At 40.2% G+C, this 17,766-nt stretch overlaps 1 protein-coding gene across 3 annotated transcripts in view; it reads right to left on the bottom strand.

Annotated features, from left to right (window-relative positions):
- Positions 1–299: 299 nt before the first annotated feature.
- Positions 300–17,766, bottom strand: part of GPT2 (glutamic--pyruvic transaminase 2) — a 35,318-nt gene continuing 17,851 nt past the window's right edge. For all 3 annotated transcript variants that reach the window (XM_067550427.1, XM_067550433.1, XM_067550431.1), the window contains exons 4-11: positions 13,929–14,062; positions 12,176–12,419; positions 10,164–10,243; positions 9,379–9,515; positions 7,982–8,156; positions 6,075–6,230; positions 5,088–5,200; positions 300–2,617 (exon numbers count right to left, since the gene is read on the bottom strand). In XM_067550427.1, coding sequence (XP_067406528.1) covers positions 2,527–2,617; positions 5,088–5,200; positions 6,075–6,230; positions 7,982–8,156; positions 9,379–9,515; positions 10,164–10,243; positions 12,176–12,419; positions 13,929–14,062 — 1,130 coding nt within the window. In that variant the 3' untranslated portion in view covers positions 300–2,526. The remainder of the gene's footprint in view (positions 2,618–5,087; positions 5,201–6,074; positions 6,231–7,981; positions 8,157–9,378; positions 9,516–10,163; positions 10,244–12,175; positions 12,420–13,928; positions 14,063–17,766) is intronic.

Raw genomic sequence — 17,766 nt, 5'->3', positions numbered from 1 at the left:
CAGTTTTATATGTGGCAGGAGGCAGCTCAGCTCTTCTATTTAGAAGCTTAAGGGTTTGGTTTTTTTTAATTGTTTAAATTTTTATCAATAGGGCCAATTTTGCATGATGCTAATTGACTTCAATACCACCTTCTAATAACAGCTCCCTTCAATTTTGAATTAATTCTTAAGTGAGGCCATCTAGAAGAGTGCAATTCTGCTCTATGTACATGGCTAAGAGAGAAATCAGCTAAGATCTGAACTTTGACAAGTCAGTGCACTGAATGATGTATCTAAGGAAGTATGAAATCAACCATACATGATGTTGATGAAATGATTTATTATATTATAGTGAGACCTTGGAGTTAATAAATATTTCACCATACAATCTGGACATTTGGTTTCAAATGACTCAGAAGATTAAATATTACCACAACTTTGACATCTATTTTATTGTTCTGAAGTCTGAGATACATCTAAGTACAGTATTAAGGAGCACCTGTAAGAAAACCAACCCTAGAAACATGCATTAAAAAGTAGATATTGTCTATTAATTAAACATTGAGGACCATGAAAATACAAGCCTTTGCTTCTTAGTTTTTCAGACATGTCCCACAAAAATGTACCTTGAAACTTTAGCTTACCCCAATACATACTAATATTGTGGATGAACAATAGAAACCCCCCTCCCTTGTATAGGAGATGCATCAAAACAAAACGTATGTTCTCTCTTGCAATGTCAGAAACATAAAAGGCACCATCATATAATGTTTAGAAAACTCAAATTAGGTCCATATCCTTAATTTAAAAGTTACCTATAAGGACTGCTGCTCTGACTGGGAAAAACAAACCAAAAAAAAAAAAAAAAAAAAAAGTAGCTTTCAACACTCATATAGAAAGTCTCTAGAATGTTGTAAACCTTGGATTATTTCAGGAGTATCAGGTGTAAACAAAGGTAAATATAAAATCTATTGGTTTGTTAAACTACAAATACTGCCCCGTGAAAAAAAGTTGTTACAAAAGTATAAAAAAAATATACTAGCTTCCATTATTAGATTGTAGAATTTTCAGACTACGTTAGTTATGGCAGCCACTTCCAAGCAGCGAACCCCAAACCAAATTTGACTTGGGGACTAATTCCAATAGCAAGAAAATGTGTAATTTCTTTGATAATTTTTACTACTTTTTTCTTTAAAAGTGAATGTTTTGACCTCTTACACATTTTTTACTTTTACATTTCTGTTGAGTTATATTAGTGCTTATGAAAGGTGCCAAACAACTGGCAAATGAAGTGTTCTGTTTATCCATGGGTAGTAGCAATACAAACTTTCCCAGACTACCCTCCCAGTGAGATACAATTGATGTGATGAGACCACCTCTCCACAGGTAAAAGTTCAGTTCAGTCTTCAGGCCTCTATGACAACACTACTTAGCAGTGTACCATTTTCCATGGAGGTTGCGTTAGGGACATCTGTGCACTAGGAACTGAAAAGAGACCTCTAATTCATTCCATTATAGGACTTGCTTATGATATTTTCATAGTTCCTAACTGCAGTCTGTTCCAGTACTACTTTATAGACCAGTAGATGATGATGTAAGATGTGGCCAATAACCATCTTTATCCTTAATACACTAGACTGACATCTTCTATCCAATGTGCTGCAATTTTAACAATTTTTGTGCTGGACCTTATTATTTTTAAGGCTTACCAATATTCACATTTGCTTTGAAGTTGGTTGCTTACAATTGTCAGTATACACAAATGGCATATGTGAACAGGATACACCTCAGCTTTATTATTTTCTACATCAACAAGGTGGTTCTGAGAGGAAATGCTCAATGCTATTTTCTCTGGCTGGGCTACTCCAGCTCAAAATGTGTGTGGATAAATTAGTTTTTGGTCATAATTCATTAAATTTCAGTTTCTTAAATTGAGACTCAAAACACAATATATCATATGCACCATATCTGCCCTATGTTCCATTCAAGATTTTATTTAGAAATAATGTAAAGTTCAGCTACAATAGAACTTAGTCACACAAAGTGATCTGTCAAAGATTTTTATGAGCATTCTAACAACTGCTTGATCAGATCTGGGTAACACTCTATACTCAAAAACAACAAACCAGCCACACCCAGAATGTAGATTTTAGGATTTGGGGGTGTAAAATCTTAAATGGATGTTTCAGAGCAAATGATGGCTGCTTTGCTGAAGGCGATACTAATAGTTTTCATACATGACTTCCCTCCTCAATCAACTAGGCCACAAGTGTAAGTCAAGAATATAACTTCCAATCAAGGCACAAAATAGATTACTAGACTCCTCTCCTCATCTTCCCTCTTCATGTTTTTACTCTCACCCACCTCTCAAAAACATTAAAATATAGCAATTATCTCCCACACCACACAGGCTTAATTGTTCAGGAAGAAGTGTAAGTTTTACCCACATATGGGCTCTAGCTATTGTATATTCAGTTAAACTAGATGAACAGCCCATATTTGTTCATTTTCTGCATTTGCTTTGGGGGGAAAGAGTCTGCATCTCTTTCATGCATATTCTTCAAGAAACTGTATGTGGAAGTCTTTCACTTTCTCCAGCACAATCTTCAGCTTCTCTATTGGAGGGAGAATGGTCATTCTGGAAAAGAAGAGAAACACTATTGCAAAATATTTGATAAGATAATGTTTTTTTACAATGTAAGAAATGGAAACCAAGAGACCCGCCTCCTAAAGATATTTCCAAAAGGGTGCAGAGAAGATAGAGCTTTTAACGTCCTGCAGCCTGGATTGAAAACAGTTCCCTTATTTTCTGCATTTATGTTATAGCTATAGTTACTGAACATAGAGCACCTGATTTTGGTTGGCCTGTGTACTAAAATTCAGGATCTTTTTTTTTTTTTTTAAATAGAGCAAAACCTCATTAAGTACCTCCTGCAATAGACAGTCTACTTTTCATTTGTGATTCTTACTTCTGGAAAGAGACTACAAAAATTACATTGTGGGCGACTATGTTTTTTATTTGAATGTTTCTGTATCAAGCTTGTTCAGTTTACATGTAAAAATGTCTATTTTTTAACAGCCAGCCCTGCAAACTCACAGCTATCTGCAAGTTGAGTTGGTTCCTTCCAGCTCTTGTAACCTCACTAGTAAAAAAATTCTACACAACAAATTCTGCTCTCAGGTACAACTGTCAGTGTCACTTCCCAGATTTGTGAGGCACCTTGCTGACACCTGCCTTTAGAATGAGGAAACCTTGTCTGTGCCTGCCAGGGGTCAGCTCCCTGACTCTTTCAGCCATAGACAACACAAGCACTGCCCTCTCAGTTCACCTGAGCTCTGCTGCAGTCACTCATGCAGACTACCAATAGGCACAGTCTAACCCAACTCCTCAGAGAGTGTCCCTGTACGGTGTCCAGCCCCTTACCCACTGGGCACACTCAGAATTACCAGATCCTCTTTTCCTACAGAAATAGTACACCACAGCTTGCCAATTACACCTCAGAACATAGCTCCACTTAACTCACAGCACTTAGATTTGTTTATAGAGAATGAAAGTTAATGTATTTAACCCACACAGATGATAGTAAAACAAGCAATATTAGAAACAAAGGGTTACATATAAAACAAAATAACACAAATTCTAAAGCTTAAACTCAACTAACAAGCTGTCCTCTTGTCTAATAAGGTACTGCTTACTCCAAGTCCTTCTCACAGCAGTTTTTCAACCAGGATGGCTGTAACCCTCTTTTCATGAGATAATGCCTGCTGACAACTCATCTCCTCTGACCATCTTTCTGCATCTCTAGGTACACTAGCCCAGTCCTTTGATCTTCACATCTAAAACAGGGTCCCTCTTATCCCCTGCTGTTTATCTTGTCCTGTTACTTTTGCTTCTTAAATCCCTGCAATCTCTTCATTAGCATTTGACTCAGTATGCAAATAGACTTCTAAGACACACAATAGTCAGCTAGCGAGATAAATGTCTCCCACCTCTTGTTTGGTGGAATCTGTCTAAAGGCGTGCTACACTTCTGGGTGACCTGCCTTTAACTAAAAGGCCTTACAAATATAATTTCTAATATATATTCACATATCTCCTTACATATTATCCACACATACATTTCACTAAGATTATGATGACCATGTGACACAAGCTTTCAGTGGAAACCTTACATAACACTCTGTTAAACTAGAATGTAAATACCAGACCTAGGGCATCCCTATAGCTTTTTGCACACCTGTGCCCTCTGCCAGCTAACATCAAGAGATCCTTGGGTCACAGCAACCCCATTGTCTTCATGGGCTTGCACTGGTATAATGATGGGCAGAATTTGGTCTTACAACTGGAATTCAGTTAAGAGTTTTGTTGGAGCTGCACACCAAAATATAATCCAGCTCATTTCCTCATTGTTATACTGACTTGCAATGCTAATGAAGGACTGGATTCTGCAACACTTACATTCAGCAGCATCACATTCCCCAAATAGTCCCCAAAAGGTAACTAGACTACTTGCAGAGTAAGGTGCTGCTTAGTGCAAGTAAGGGCGGCAGTCAGGCCCCAAAATAGCTAACAACCCCCCCACCACCACCACCTTATTTCAGTAAAATGAGCACACCTTACTCAAGGTACACAGGGACTGCAACTATTGAGTAAGGTGGTGCGATTTTCAGTCACTTTTCAGTATACAGCCATACTGTAAAATAACCATTTTAAAAATACAAAGCTTCAGCAGAATTTCTTTCTTTCTACTTTTTTTAAAAGATCACTTCTTCTAAGAAACCAGTATTTTCAGAGCCCTTGAGTGTTTACGTAGGAAACACCTCACTGTGTTCTGTTCTGTATATTTGGGGAAATACTGTCTGAACCCGAATGACAAGGAGAAAACCAGTCCTACTGCTCTAAATATAATTACTAGCTACACCAAGTATGCCCCAAAAAAGGGGGAAAAAAAGCTGGTATCACAAACAATGTGAATTAGTTCAAGTCTGTTCTTATGCAGGACATGACATAAGATCCTTAACTATTTTATTTGTTCAGTAAAAAGAAAGAGATTGTAACAACTGGATTCTTACAACACACTATAATTGGCTATTCAATAGTTACTGCACCTGAAGTGGTGACTTCCTTCTCTTTGGCCAAATCCACTGCCAGGTACAACACAGATTCCAGTTTCTTCCAAAAGTTTCATACAGTAGAACAAATCCGGGGCCATTTTATGAGCCTGAGAAAAGTGATTGAAATTTTGGAATAATTTTTCATCTCCAGATCATAACATGAAATCAAAATGCACAAAACACAGTTTTATGGTCATTTTTCTTTCCAAACATTTCTCTTGCACTTTCTGACCACTTTCATTTTCTTCACTAAATGGATCAACAGCAACTTCCATTGGTGATGAAATGGATCCACTCCACCCTGCAGGCTCTCAGTCAGTCCAAATCAACAGAACAGAATTATCCAGTCACACTGTCTTTATGTAACTACTTCCTTCTTTGACTGGTTGAAAACTTGAGACTTCTAGCAATCAAGTTCTTTGGTGTTCTAAACCTAATTTCACTAAAGTGTCTAACAGATTAAAGGTATTAAAATATTTGATGAATTAACTCCTACAGCCTTACAATATTGCCCAGAGCACAAATAAGTAGACATTCCCATTGGATTTTCCCAAAACATTTGCTGAGTAGTAAATCGCCTCAATAATAATTTGGAGGTAGTTCTTACATTTTAAGATAGTCAAATCAACATGCCCAGGCTAGGTGCACCATTCAGAGGCATTATTTCAGCTCAGAAAACTCACAAAGGGCCCCATTTTTGGTCTCAGTAACACAGGTATAACACCTATTAAAACCAATTAAAAATGTGCATTTGGCTAATGAAGAGCAGCACTGGGCCCCAATCAGAAATGAATTAGAAAATAAAAATGAAACGACTGCATACCACTTGTTTATTAGTGATATAATCACTTGGCAATAGCCACTTTATGTTTGTAGCTGGAAAACATTTGTTCTATTCCAGAGTATAAAAATTCCTCACTGATAACAACTAGTAAAAATGTGGGGAGGTTAGACAGAATAAGAAGACAATGGCTGACTGACCTTTGCTGCCTCAATGGCTTTGGAAGGGATAAATATCCTTGGGAAGGCATACATAGCTCCTTGAAGTGGATTGCAGTGAATTCCTGGCACTTTATTAAACATGTCTTCTGTTAGCTTAGCTTTTTCGGCAAGATTATTCAAAACAGACTCCTTTTCCTGTTTAAAAGAAAAGAGGGAAAGGGAGAATAGAGAAGAGTTGAATTGCTCCTTAGATGACTAATAAGTGATAGTAGGTTGGTTCAACAATTTTACAGGTGATGAAACAAAATGTTTCCTTAAACTCACTCCTTAGTAGGTAAAAGATAAATAGATTATGTTTGAGATCAGCAATAACAAATACCCAAGACAAATTGCAATGGATTTAGTGATGTCAATCATAATGCAGCAGTCACACAATAGTCAAATCTGGTGTCCTCCCATCTTAAATACCTGCTGCTGGAAGATGACAAAAGGTATACATTTCCTATAACTTTGGTGCAACACTGGATACAAACCCAGAGGTTTAACAGTGTGCTGGTCTGGGAAGTTGTGTGACTTGTAATTCCCCCCTCCCCCCCGAGTAAAATAATTGTACTTCCAGTGCCTTTTCTGCAGATATGCGCTCTACAAGCAAAGTGCCTCAAAACCCTGGAACGGAGCTTCTGGGGTTTTGTGGCCAAGGGGGAGTTCTGCATGTGCAGCAAAGCAGATGCCAAGTCACCACGTCATACACTAGTCTTGAAAGTACCAGAATTCAAGTGGGCGCTCTAGTCCACAGGGGGTGTGTGGAGGGGAGATGGTATCATTTTTAAGGAAGTGCAGTTATGAATTTAGCATTTGTGAAAGGTTCTGAAACAACATTGCTGGAGTTCTCTATTTATCCACCGAACAGGTACAGCAGAAGGTCAGCCTTCTCAAACTGTGTTTTCAATATGCCTCAAGCTTGATTTAGAAGGACCAATTTCCAGGGATGAGAGAGTAGTTCAATCTCTATACTCGTTCAGTTTGTGGCTTTTCTGCTGAAACTACCTACAAGGGTGCCAATTATGGCTTTTCTTAGTGGAACACTTGTCCGTTTGGAAAAACTCCTTTCTGAAGAATTGCCATTCAGCATTCTTTAGATAATGATGATGACTCTTGGTCACCATCAATCTGGGCTAGTGACTTGGAGGCAAAAGAGTGATGTCTAATTAACGATATCTTGAGTTATCCAGGCTGCCCATCAGGCTCTAGTTCTTAGCTAAAAAAAAAAAGCGGTCTTTTTTTTTTTTTTTTAAAAACACACACACACACACACACACCAAAACACACAACTAAAACCAGTTAAACATGTTCTGTTTGAAAGATCTCCTACTATATCCCTCCGAACAGGATTGGGTGATTTTGCATGTAATGTGAGAATTCTGCTTTTTAAAATAATAGGCTATATTTACCCATGTTTAACTCCATTTATCAAATAGTGTTACACTGGAGCTGAATTTGGTAGAGTATTTCTACAAATGAGAAGTTACTATGTTTTGTTCAAATAAGGTTTCAATACATTCAATACATAAGGGTTCCCTATATCTTCACTTCATTTAGTAGCTGCATTTTTCCTGTGCAGTTTTTAATAGAAGCCAGCTTCATTCAGTAGCTGCTCTTATTTACCAAGGAAGCCACAGGGGAAAGAAATTATATTTAAAAGCAGCTGAACTCAAGGAAAAGCCACAAACATGTGACGGAAGTGCTGTGGCTCCTAAACAAAGATTTATAAGCTACTTATATAAAGAGTACTTGAAATTACTCAGTCGTCCTGTTGGCCACTGTTATTACAGAACTCTACCATACGGAAGGCTGAGATGGGATCTTTCTGTATATTCTCATCACACACACCAAGGTGTTATAAATGGGATAGGGTTAAGAAACACACAAACAATATTATAACTGACCTTCATGAACTGCGCATAAGATTCTTCCCCAGGTACTGGAGGATTCACTACAATATCCATAGCTACCTGTCCAGAAACTGGAGGACAGAGACGAACAGAGAGAAGTTTAACAAGCTGTCCTTTAATCTCTGGATGCAAGTTAATCACCTCCATATAACCCCCTCGGTAGCCGCACCTGAAAATAAGGTAGAGAGAGAGAGAGAGAGAGAGACACACACACACACACACACACACACACACACACAGAGAAATTAATATAATCTGGAATATTAATTACTGAAAACAACCCTCAGAGGAGAAAGAGAGGGAGCATCCAGCTGAACTCTATAACAGGGCTCGACAAACCCCGGGCACCAGGTCACCTAGAAATTTAAGTCTGGCACCGAGTATTTCTCCAGGGGGAGAGGCTGCCACGCTCTGGCCAAGGCGCCTCTGCGCCCATGTGGCAGGGCTGGGAGGGGGGAGCGCTGCGGCTGCTGCGCTCCGGCCAGAGCACCCCACCGCAGAGCCCACGTTGTGGGAGAAGAGTGGAGGGAAGGGGCGGGGCGGGGAGGGGAGAGCGGCTGCTGGGCTCCAGCCAGGGCGCCCAGCCACTGAGCCCACGTTGCCTGGCTCCTTAATTTTGGGGCTGGCTCCTAGCTCCAAAACAGATTTGTCGAGCTCTGCTCTATATTAATCATGAGCATAATGCTTAGCACCAATACATGCAACCTACATTTTTTTAACATATTCTGTATTGGATAAAGTTTAATGGTAGCTAAATACCATCAAAGAAAATGTTGGGTGTGACTTTAGACACTAACATATGCAGTGTCAATACTAGATTTGTCTAGTTATTAATGTGGATTTTTATTCCTCAGAGCACAGGTGTAAGGCAGAATCAGAGTCCACTTGATCAGGAAGCTGGCATTTCCCTCCCCTACTCTCGTCCCCAGCCCTGCGCCCCAAAGAAAAACACCCATCCACGCACACACCCACCCCTCTCTCTAAATCAGGCTGATCCACTGAACCTTGAACTGGTCAACAGAACACCAGAGGTCCATTGTGCCATCCCTGGTAGGCCGCACACTTAACTATTTTAGTAACCTATTAATGTAAGACTGGGATGTTGGGATGGGAGGCAGATCTGTGATAGACGTTCTCTCTTTTATAAAGTATTCCATTAAATAAAAAGTTTGCAAAACCACTGGGCTAACCCATAAGTTATACAATGTTCCCTATATAAACTCATGCATTTTCCTTGTTTAGGAGTTCTTCGGTAACAGTACTAGAAGATATAAATTGACACTCGGCTCACTATGTGAAAAAATCATCCTGCTTGACACGAAGTAAGAGGAGGCTGTTCTACCAAACACTATGCAATAGGTAATACCATAAAGAAACCAAGACGGACATACTCGCCCATGTATCCCTTGGAAGTCGAATGGAAAGATGCTAGCTCTACATTGTTGTAGTACTCTGGTCCCATCTCATACAGAACCTTTTTGAAGGAATGAAACTGACATTCTTCTGAGTAAATGTTATCTTGATAAACCTACACAATCAGAGGAAACATTATGTACTCTCTGCCCAACTGTGAATAAATGACAGAGGATTACACAGAATGCAAGTTGCTGAAGAAAGTTTGGGATGTGCTAATGCTTGAAAGCATTTACAAGAGAGAAATAAGTCTCCTGTTAGTTACAGTTACTGCAAGCATAACAAATGTATAGCTTACACTCTAGTATATTGTATTACCCTTGCAAGAAGAGTGTTGAACTTTGATTTTGTAAATCATTTCTTAGTTTTTATGCTTGTCATCTATGTATTCAATTCCCAATCCACATCCCCACCCTGCCCCAATTTTCTTCCTTTTAGTTATCTAAACGAATATGTCACCCTATATTTTGTAGGTCAAAACTAGGATATTGTTCCAATTTCTTTCTGGAGTTAAATCCTTATTGGAGCCACTACCCTTTTTGCCTAGATCAAGTCCAGCACACTTATTGTTCAAATTAACCTTTCAGCACTGAGAAACTTGGCTTCTTCATTCACAACTTTTAGCATGGGAATCCATGCTCCATGTTAGAAATCAACAATCACACTTATTGGGCACAATGGAAGAGAACCAAGCACCTAGTGCCTCTGCTCCACTGCAGATATATTCACCATGGAAAAGTATGCAGTTTTAATGCTTTACTACCTCATCAGCCAGAAGAAAGAGTTGCTCCTCCCAAGCAAAATGTATAACATCTTCAATGCACTTTCTACTTTGAACTTGACCTATAATTTCAAGTGAGAGAGGAACAGTGCTGTAATTCAGGTTAATTAGAAGAGAACATGTATACAGTCTTTCAGTCGAGAACCAGGGAGGCTGCTACCTTTTCAATAAGTTGTCTCTCTTTCCTTAACAAAAAGCTATTAAAGTTGAGACATAAATCTCATTACAATATTGTATATTCTCTATACAGCATGCCTGCAGGGGGCAGGGGAAGTCTCCAACCACAACTGCCTGAAATGTATTGTCTAAATTATAGTAGACGACAGTGAATTTGTGAGACATTAATTTTCAGATCCCTGTCAACAGGTCAACTGAGAATAAGACTTGTTTTCTCTGGGTTATTTCTTCACTGCAGTTTACTAATGATCTTACATGGGTAAACCCAAACCTCTCTAGTATATACAAACAAAACACAAATCTGGGTATTTTATATGTTCTTTGAACCCAGGCTTGCTTGCTTAGCTGGAGATATAGGTTAGAGCCCAGGATTTGCTGCAAGGCAGGTTCTAACCTGCTTGTTTTGCAGCCTGGATGCAGCGGAAACTTAGGTTTTGATAGTCCTCCAGTGCCATCCTCTAATTTTCCAAGGAGACAGTGTCCCCTAGTGAATCGAGCACTAGACTGGGACTCAGGCAACCCAAGTTCTGTTCTCTGCTCTGCCACTGACCTTCGGTCAACCTAGTGCTGCGTACACTGGGGGTTGGGTTGGCATAGCTATGTCTCAGGAGTGTGGAGAGATATAGCTATGCTGATGTAAGTTCCCAGTGTAGACCAGCCCTCCGTAAGGTGCTATGAACTCCGGAATATGCCCCAGAAATCCTAGCACCAAAACTGTGTTGCTGCAGTTTCAGTTGGGACATGGCTACACAGTTAAAAGTCATGAGTGGGGCTTTGCAGTATGAATTCTCCCATTTGGCCTTGGCTAACCCAGGTGCCCAGATGTGGACTTACTCTGCAGTGAACACATACCCTTTGATTGTCACTGGTCATTCAGAAATTGCATGTCAGTAAATGAAATCATGTCATTTCATGTCAGTATGTTTGCATGTCAGTAAATGAAAGCAAGTTCTTTCATGGTTCTTTTGGCAAGAACATGTAATATAATTAGTAGGCTTCAGTTACAGTTTCTTTCCATTCAGCACTCTGCTCCCCCAAATCAACACCGATCCAAGGAAATATTAAGTATAGTGTTTTTATAAGAGGGAGCAAGGAAAATGGTATTAGAGTTCCAGGGATTTCAGGACAACCTTCCTAACTGAGGAGATTAGGAGTTTCTATTAAAAAAGTGGGTTGGAGGGAAAGTGTTCTCTCATCTGTAAAAATTGGTTGCATGATGAGCATCAAGATGTGCCATCAAGAGCAGCGTGTGATTTGCTTTGAGGCACAAGGCATATTTACATTTTTTAATTTGTCAATTTTGGTAAAGGAGGGATCAACAGTGAATCTTACATTGGGGGCCTGGTTATGCTTTATACAGCATTTGGTACATTACAGGATACAGCACTGTCTTTTTGCTTTAAAAAACAAACAAACCCAAATTAAGTATTTTTGCATGGATGTCCATTGTCCATAGTGATTTGTGGTCTTGGGTAAAGAATTATGTTCTCTGTACTAGATCATGATAAAACAAACACATCTATAAACAAAAAAGAGGAGCATTTTTTTGGATTACTCATTGCATTTCTAAATGCACAGACAAAAAACTATTTATAAAAGCAATCAGTAAATTAAAACATGCCTAACCAAGTTCCAGGGTGACAAATTGGTTGTATGGTAGTAATCTCTGATTTTATCAGAGTACAGATATAAATGTTCAATGATAAGTCACAAGCAAATCCTAAACATGTACAGCAAAAAGAAAAAAAAAGGGGGGGGGGCCGGGGCGGAGGTGAACAAAATAAACTTTGAAACATCTAAATGAAACCATTACAGACCAGTGGGATTTCCTGGGTTGATGATGCAAAGGACCTTTGGATTACAGTATGCTTTGACTTCATTCAAGGAACGACGAAGTTCATTCACATCTAGTGCCCAGCAATTCTCTTCATCCAGGTAATAGTTCACCTGGATGGCATCTAGTTCAGATATGGCTGCTGAATACAAGGGGTATTGTGGGATGGGGATCATCACTCCAGTTCGGGATTTCCCTCCTCCGGAGACCAGGATCTTTAGAATAGTCTGGAAAAGTTTAGGAATTTTAAAAACAAACAAACAAAACCACCTGACAGTGCAATTCACAGTATATTCTGGACCAAGTTGCTGTGTGACTTTCTTCCGCTCTGTGGGACGCAAAGCCTTTGGCTAATTTTAGTTACAGAGGCACAGAGTCACCAGCCTTCATGTCAATGACATTTCTAGTTCTGAATATTGAAGGACATCTTGTAAGTCAAATAACTTTTCATACAAACTGGTAGCTAGAGAATGCTAAAGTCTTTTATAATAAAAATCACATAGCATGTAACAATGGCCAAACACACAACCCAGAGTGACCTTTAAAAACAACCAACCACTGCCCTCTCGCTGTAACTGCCAGCTGAAGTTAAAATTCATCAACTGCAGGCTTATCACTGGCAAATTCAAACAAGCAATCTGGATTGTTATCTAACAAAGATAGTACTGGTATAACCAAACATGGTTATGTGCAATATAGCTGATAAAGTTTTATGAAAAAACATGTGATGCTCATACTCCTGTCACACTGCCATTAGAGCCCTTGGAATCGCAAAGTCTGGGAAACCCCTTGCACTGGATGAATCAAGAAAACTTCTGAAAGTCAGAGTACTGTAATACCAAACTCTGCCACAAGATGTAATTTTAAATACATTTCGCAAACTATTTAAATAAATAAAAATATGTGCTAGAGATGGTCTTCAACTAAACTACAATCAAAAACTGCATTGGAAACCTTGAGACTACTTTAAAGTGAGTTGCTTAAGGTAAGGAGGCTGGCTATTGAAGGTGGCCCTTAGTGCAAGTACCCACTGAATCTATATAACACAGTTGTTTCCATAAAGTATTCAACAAGATCAATGGTTCTCCAAGAATTCTCAGTCTGTGGGGTCTGGTTTCTCTAATGAATAACATCCTCTTCTAAGCTTTAGTGTCTACATATCTTAGGACTGATCTACATTGGAAAATTAAGTTGGCTTAACTACTTTGCTCAGGACTGTGAAAAATCAATACCACTGAATGGCGTAATTAAGCCAACCTAACACCCAGTGTATACTTGTATACAGTGCTAGGTTGATAGAAGACTTCTTCCACTGTCTCTCAGGGAGGTGGATTCCTGCCAGCAGAAGTAGTATCTTCACTGAAGCACTGCAGCAGCACAGCTGCAGCAATTCAAGTGTAGCCAAGCCCTTAGTCATGTACAGCAAAATCTTCTAGCCAAGGTGGCTAAAGCTAGTCCCCTAAATTCATCTAAAAAGCTTTAGATAGTCATATGAAGTTTTTAGTGCCAGTGGGCCTGTTTCAGAACTCTCTCTTTTACTCACATGTAACTGAACTGACTTCAATGTAAATCAGATCAGAATCACTTGTATCTGAAGGAGATCAGATGTACAACTGTGCAAAGAAAATCAGAATCACGTTCTATAGGGCTATATTTCTAAGAGGTATGTCTAATGTACTACACAGTTTGTTTGTGCACAGGATATATACACATACACACAAAATTGTAACACCTACAGCAATTCCATCACTAGCCCCAGTAGTAAGGTATATATTATCTGGATCTGCAGGAACTCCTTCATCTCGTCTTTCAATGTATGCTGCAACATCTTCACGGATGCAATTTACTCCTTGACTGGCACTATAAGACCCTGTGAGAAATGGAGAACATGAGCAGATATTCAAATGTACACAATCTACAAACCTTAAATGCCCATGTTTGGGCCAGTGAAATTCCATAGCTAGTGGTATAAGAATTAGGTTGGATGCATAAGAGTTTTATTATTTCCCCAATAAAGCAGTTTTCTAAAGTGGAAAATGAGGTAATACGTTCACAGCGCTAAAAGAGGAATGCAGTCAGGACTATAAACCTGAAATAAGCATCTCTGAAAGACAATAAATATGAAGCTATTGGATTGCTAATATGAATGATCCAAAGTCTGCCTTGCCATATGGACAGTAACCCAATTCTTCTCTCTGACTATCGCTCAGCCACTTTATTGAAAGTCACCTAAAAGGTCAACCTATTTAATTTTTAAAATGAACTGTTGTTTAAATAATGAGCAAGAAATGGAGGGAGCCTGTGTGAATGGAATAATAAAATAAAGTGGTTTTTTTTTTTAAAAATACTGAAACTTTGAAGACTTTTAATTTCAGATTACTGTGTGACAACATAGAACCATATTGCCTTCCCAATTTAAATCACTTTTCAATTATCTATAGCAGAAGCAGCTAGGGTAACCAAAAGTACTGTGTAAGCTTATGGTACACAAGCTTCCGATGACGTTTATAATCATAGCTGTAACTGTCTTAAATAAAGGCAGGTCCTGGGTCCTAAATACACCATTGCTAAGTATGTGCAAAAAATAAACCTGCAGCAAAACGAAAGATGAATTCAAGGTATAAGGCCAAGGGCTGATGGAAGCTGAAGTGACAAGTGCACAGCTAATTTTGCACAATGTCATGAAGCTGCAGGACCTTCTTGGCTTTAAGTAGATTGCTGGATGGAGTGGAGTAATTGGACATGGCTTAGCTCTTGTCCCTCAATTATATGCTGTTAATTGGTCCGATAGTAGTTTTTGCCTCTTGACCAATGCAGAGGTAAGAGACGCAGGAAGCCCCACAGGCCCCAGGAAATTTTGAATTCCCATTTCCTGTTTGGTCAGCATGGAGAGAGCTTGCCAGCACAGCTGATCATGGCAACTGCATGCCCCAAACGCACTCCACTCTGGAGTCAACCTGAGGTTTTGGATCTCATCGGTCTGTAGGGTAAAAAGTCTGTTCTGGCTCATTTCTGAGCCAGCAAAAGAAATTTGGATATCTACGAGAAGATATCTTGCGTCTTGCTGGAGAAGGGGTACAACAGGGACGCGCAGCAGTGCCGCGTTAAGATCAAAGAGCGGAGGCAGGCTTATCAGAAAACTAGGGAAGCCATTCTGGCTCCTTGCCCAAAACATGCCACTTTTATTAGGAGCTGCATGCAATTCTCGGCAGAGACCCCACCACAGTGCCACCATTCAGTGTTGATACCTTTGGGGAATCCAAGTCCAGGATGAATGAGGACAATTCTGTGGATGAGGAGGAGGATGAGAACAGGGGGCAGGCAAGTGTGGTATCCCTTCTCCTTGAAAGCCAGGAGCCATTTGCAACACAGGAGCAGCCCACCCAGACGCAGGAAACGGTAACCAACCGGGATGCCATGGAAGGCACATCTGGTGAGTAAGTACCGCAAATTGCATATCTTTGGTTATATCCCATGTCCAGAATCTTGTACCAGTGGGAAACAGTGGTGTGTGTGTCGATGGGGCTGTGCTTCCTCATACTTGCTGTGCTTAAGCACTGAGTTCACCCCAGAAAAGATTACTTATGTGCACAGGGATGCTCTGAGAATCCTCCATGAATATCTCCAGGAAGCTTTCATGAAGGTACTCTGCAACCTTTTAGAGAAGGTTTCTTAGGAGGGCAGTCTTATTTCTTCCATGGCAATAGGACAATTTCCCCCGCCACTCTTATTAACTGTGCAGGCATCATTGCGGAACACAGCATAGCAGTATAAAGGCCAGGCCTGTAGCCCCCTTTGTCTCACAGACATTATGGAGCACTTCATGCAGGGATAACTATTGGGAAGTTTTTTTCACTGAGTTCTAACCTAGTGAGCAGATTTTGCCAGCATGCTTTTAAACATCCAAATGCACATTCCACCACCATTCTGCACTTGCTGAGCCTATTATTAAAACGCTCCTTCTTGCGGTGCAGGTGCCCCGTGTAGGGCTTCATTAGTCAGGGGAGCAAGGGGTAGGCAGGGTCACTATTGGCATTTCCACATCACCAATATTTATTTTATGGTCAGGGAAGAAAGTGCCCACCTGCATCTTTTTTAATAGACCTGAGTTCCTAAAGATGTGCGCGTCATGCACCTTTCCAGACCACCTCACACTGATATCGGTGAAGCGCCCCCTGTGATCCACAAGGGCCTGCAACACCATTGAGAAGTATCCCTTTCAATTTATGAACTCTGTGGCAAGAGAGTCCAGTGCTAAGATAGGGATGTGCGTGCCATCTATGGCCCCACCAACAGTTTGGGAAACATGGAGGACACAGTGGAAGGCTTTTCTACGACGGGGTTCCCTAAGTCACTACCTTTCTTAGCAGAAGTCTATTATTGGCCCGGCACACTTGAATCACAGCTGCTCCCACGGTGGATTTACTGACTCCAAATCAATTCCCAACTGACCGGTAGCAGTCTGGCATTGCTAGCTTCCACACAGTGATGGCCACTCTCTTCTCCACTATCAGAGCTGGTCTCAAGGGAGTATTCATGCGTTTCAGGGCTGGGGAGAGCTCTCTGAAAAGTTCAAAGAAAGTGGCCTTTCGCATTCAAAAGTTCTGCAGCCACTGTTCATCATCCCACACCTTCATAATGATGTGATCTCACCAGTCACTGCTTGTTTCCCAGGACCAAAAGTGGCACTCCACTGAATGTAGATGGTGCATGACAGCTTGCAGCAAACAGGAATTGTTTCGTTCTATGGCTTGTAGCAAGGCGGCCTCTGTAACATCGCAATTTTAAGCACTGCAGCTCCTGTTTCGCCCCTGAAAATACTGCAGAATAAGTCATGAGGTGTTTGTGATGCTCACAATAATAGTGCTGAGCTGAGCGGGCTCCACTCCCCGCAGGCAATGGTGTGCGTGCAGCAGAAACTAAAGGGTTTGAAAAAATGGCACAAAAAGGAGATCATCTGTTTGTTTTGGACTGGAGCAAGAAGGGGGCAGTGTGCATTGCATCATGGGAAGACAACAACCTTCCCAAAAGCCTCTGTGGCTAGTTGCACTGTAGGATAGCTACCCATAGTGCACTGCTTTGCTTGTCGACCCAAGCATGGCTAACGAGGACACAAAGAGCATGGTGTGATCACGCTCTTCTGACTTCTAAAATTCGGCGGGTGAAAGTCGATTTAAAATAAATCAACGTCACTCCTCAGTGTAGACATACCCTAAGACAGGTATTTACAGTGGGCTGTCTGAGCACTCATCAACTAAGTGAGGTTGAGACTGGTGACTGATGCACTATTTTGAAAACATACTAATGAATGCCAGACTTTTTCAATCTGCTCTGCTGGTTTTTAAATATTTATTTTTACAGTTAATCAGAGGGGCAGTTGCTCTTTAACAAATACCATACCATAGAATCACATTCCAGTCACTCAAGTACAGAATGTCTGTTTATCCATTGACATTTGTATAAGTTATGCAAGCTTAATCATTTATATTTTTTAAAATGTTAATGTTCAAAATGATCACTTTATCTGAAGATTAAGACTGCTTCAAGCCTACTAAAAGCAAGAAAGCAATCAGA

This window comes from Emydura macquarii, unplaced genomic scaffold (genome assembly GCF_026122565.2).
Source record: "Emydura macquarii macquarii isolate MOO-44397 ecotype Brisbane River unplaced genomic scaffold, CSIRO-AGI_Emac_v2 contig_295, whole genome shotgun sequence".
In the NCBI taxonomy this organism is placed as follows: domain Eukaryota; kingdom Metazoa; phylum Chordata; order Testudines; family Chelidae; genus Emydura; species Emydura macquarii.
This window is presented reverse-complemented; position numbering and strand designations above follow the sequence as displayed.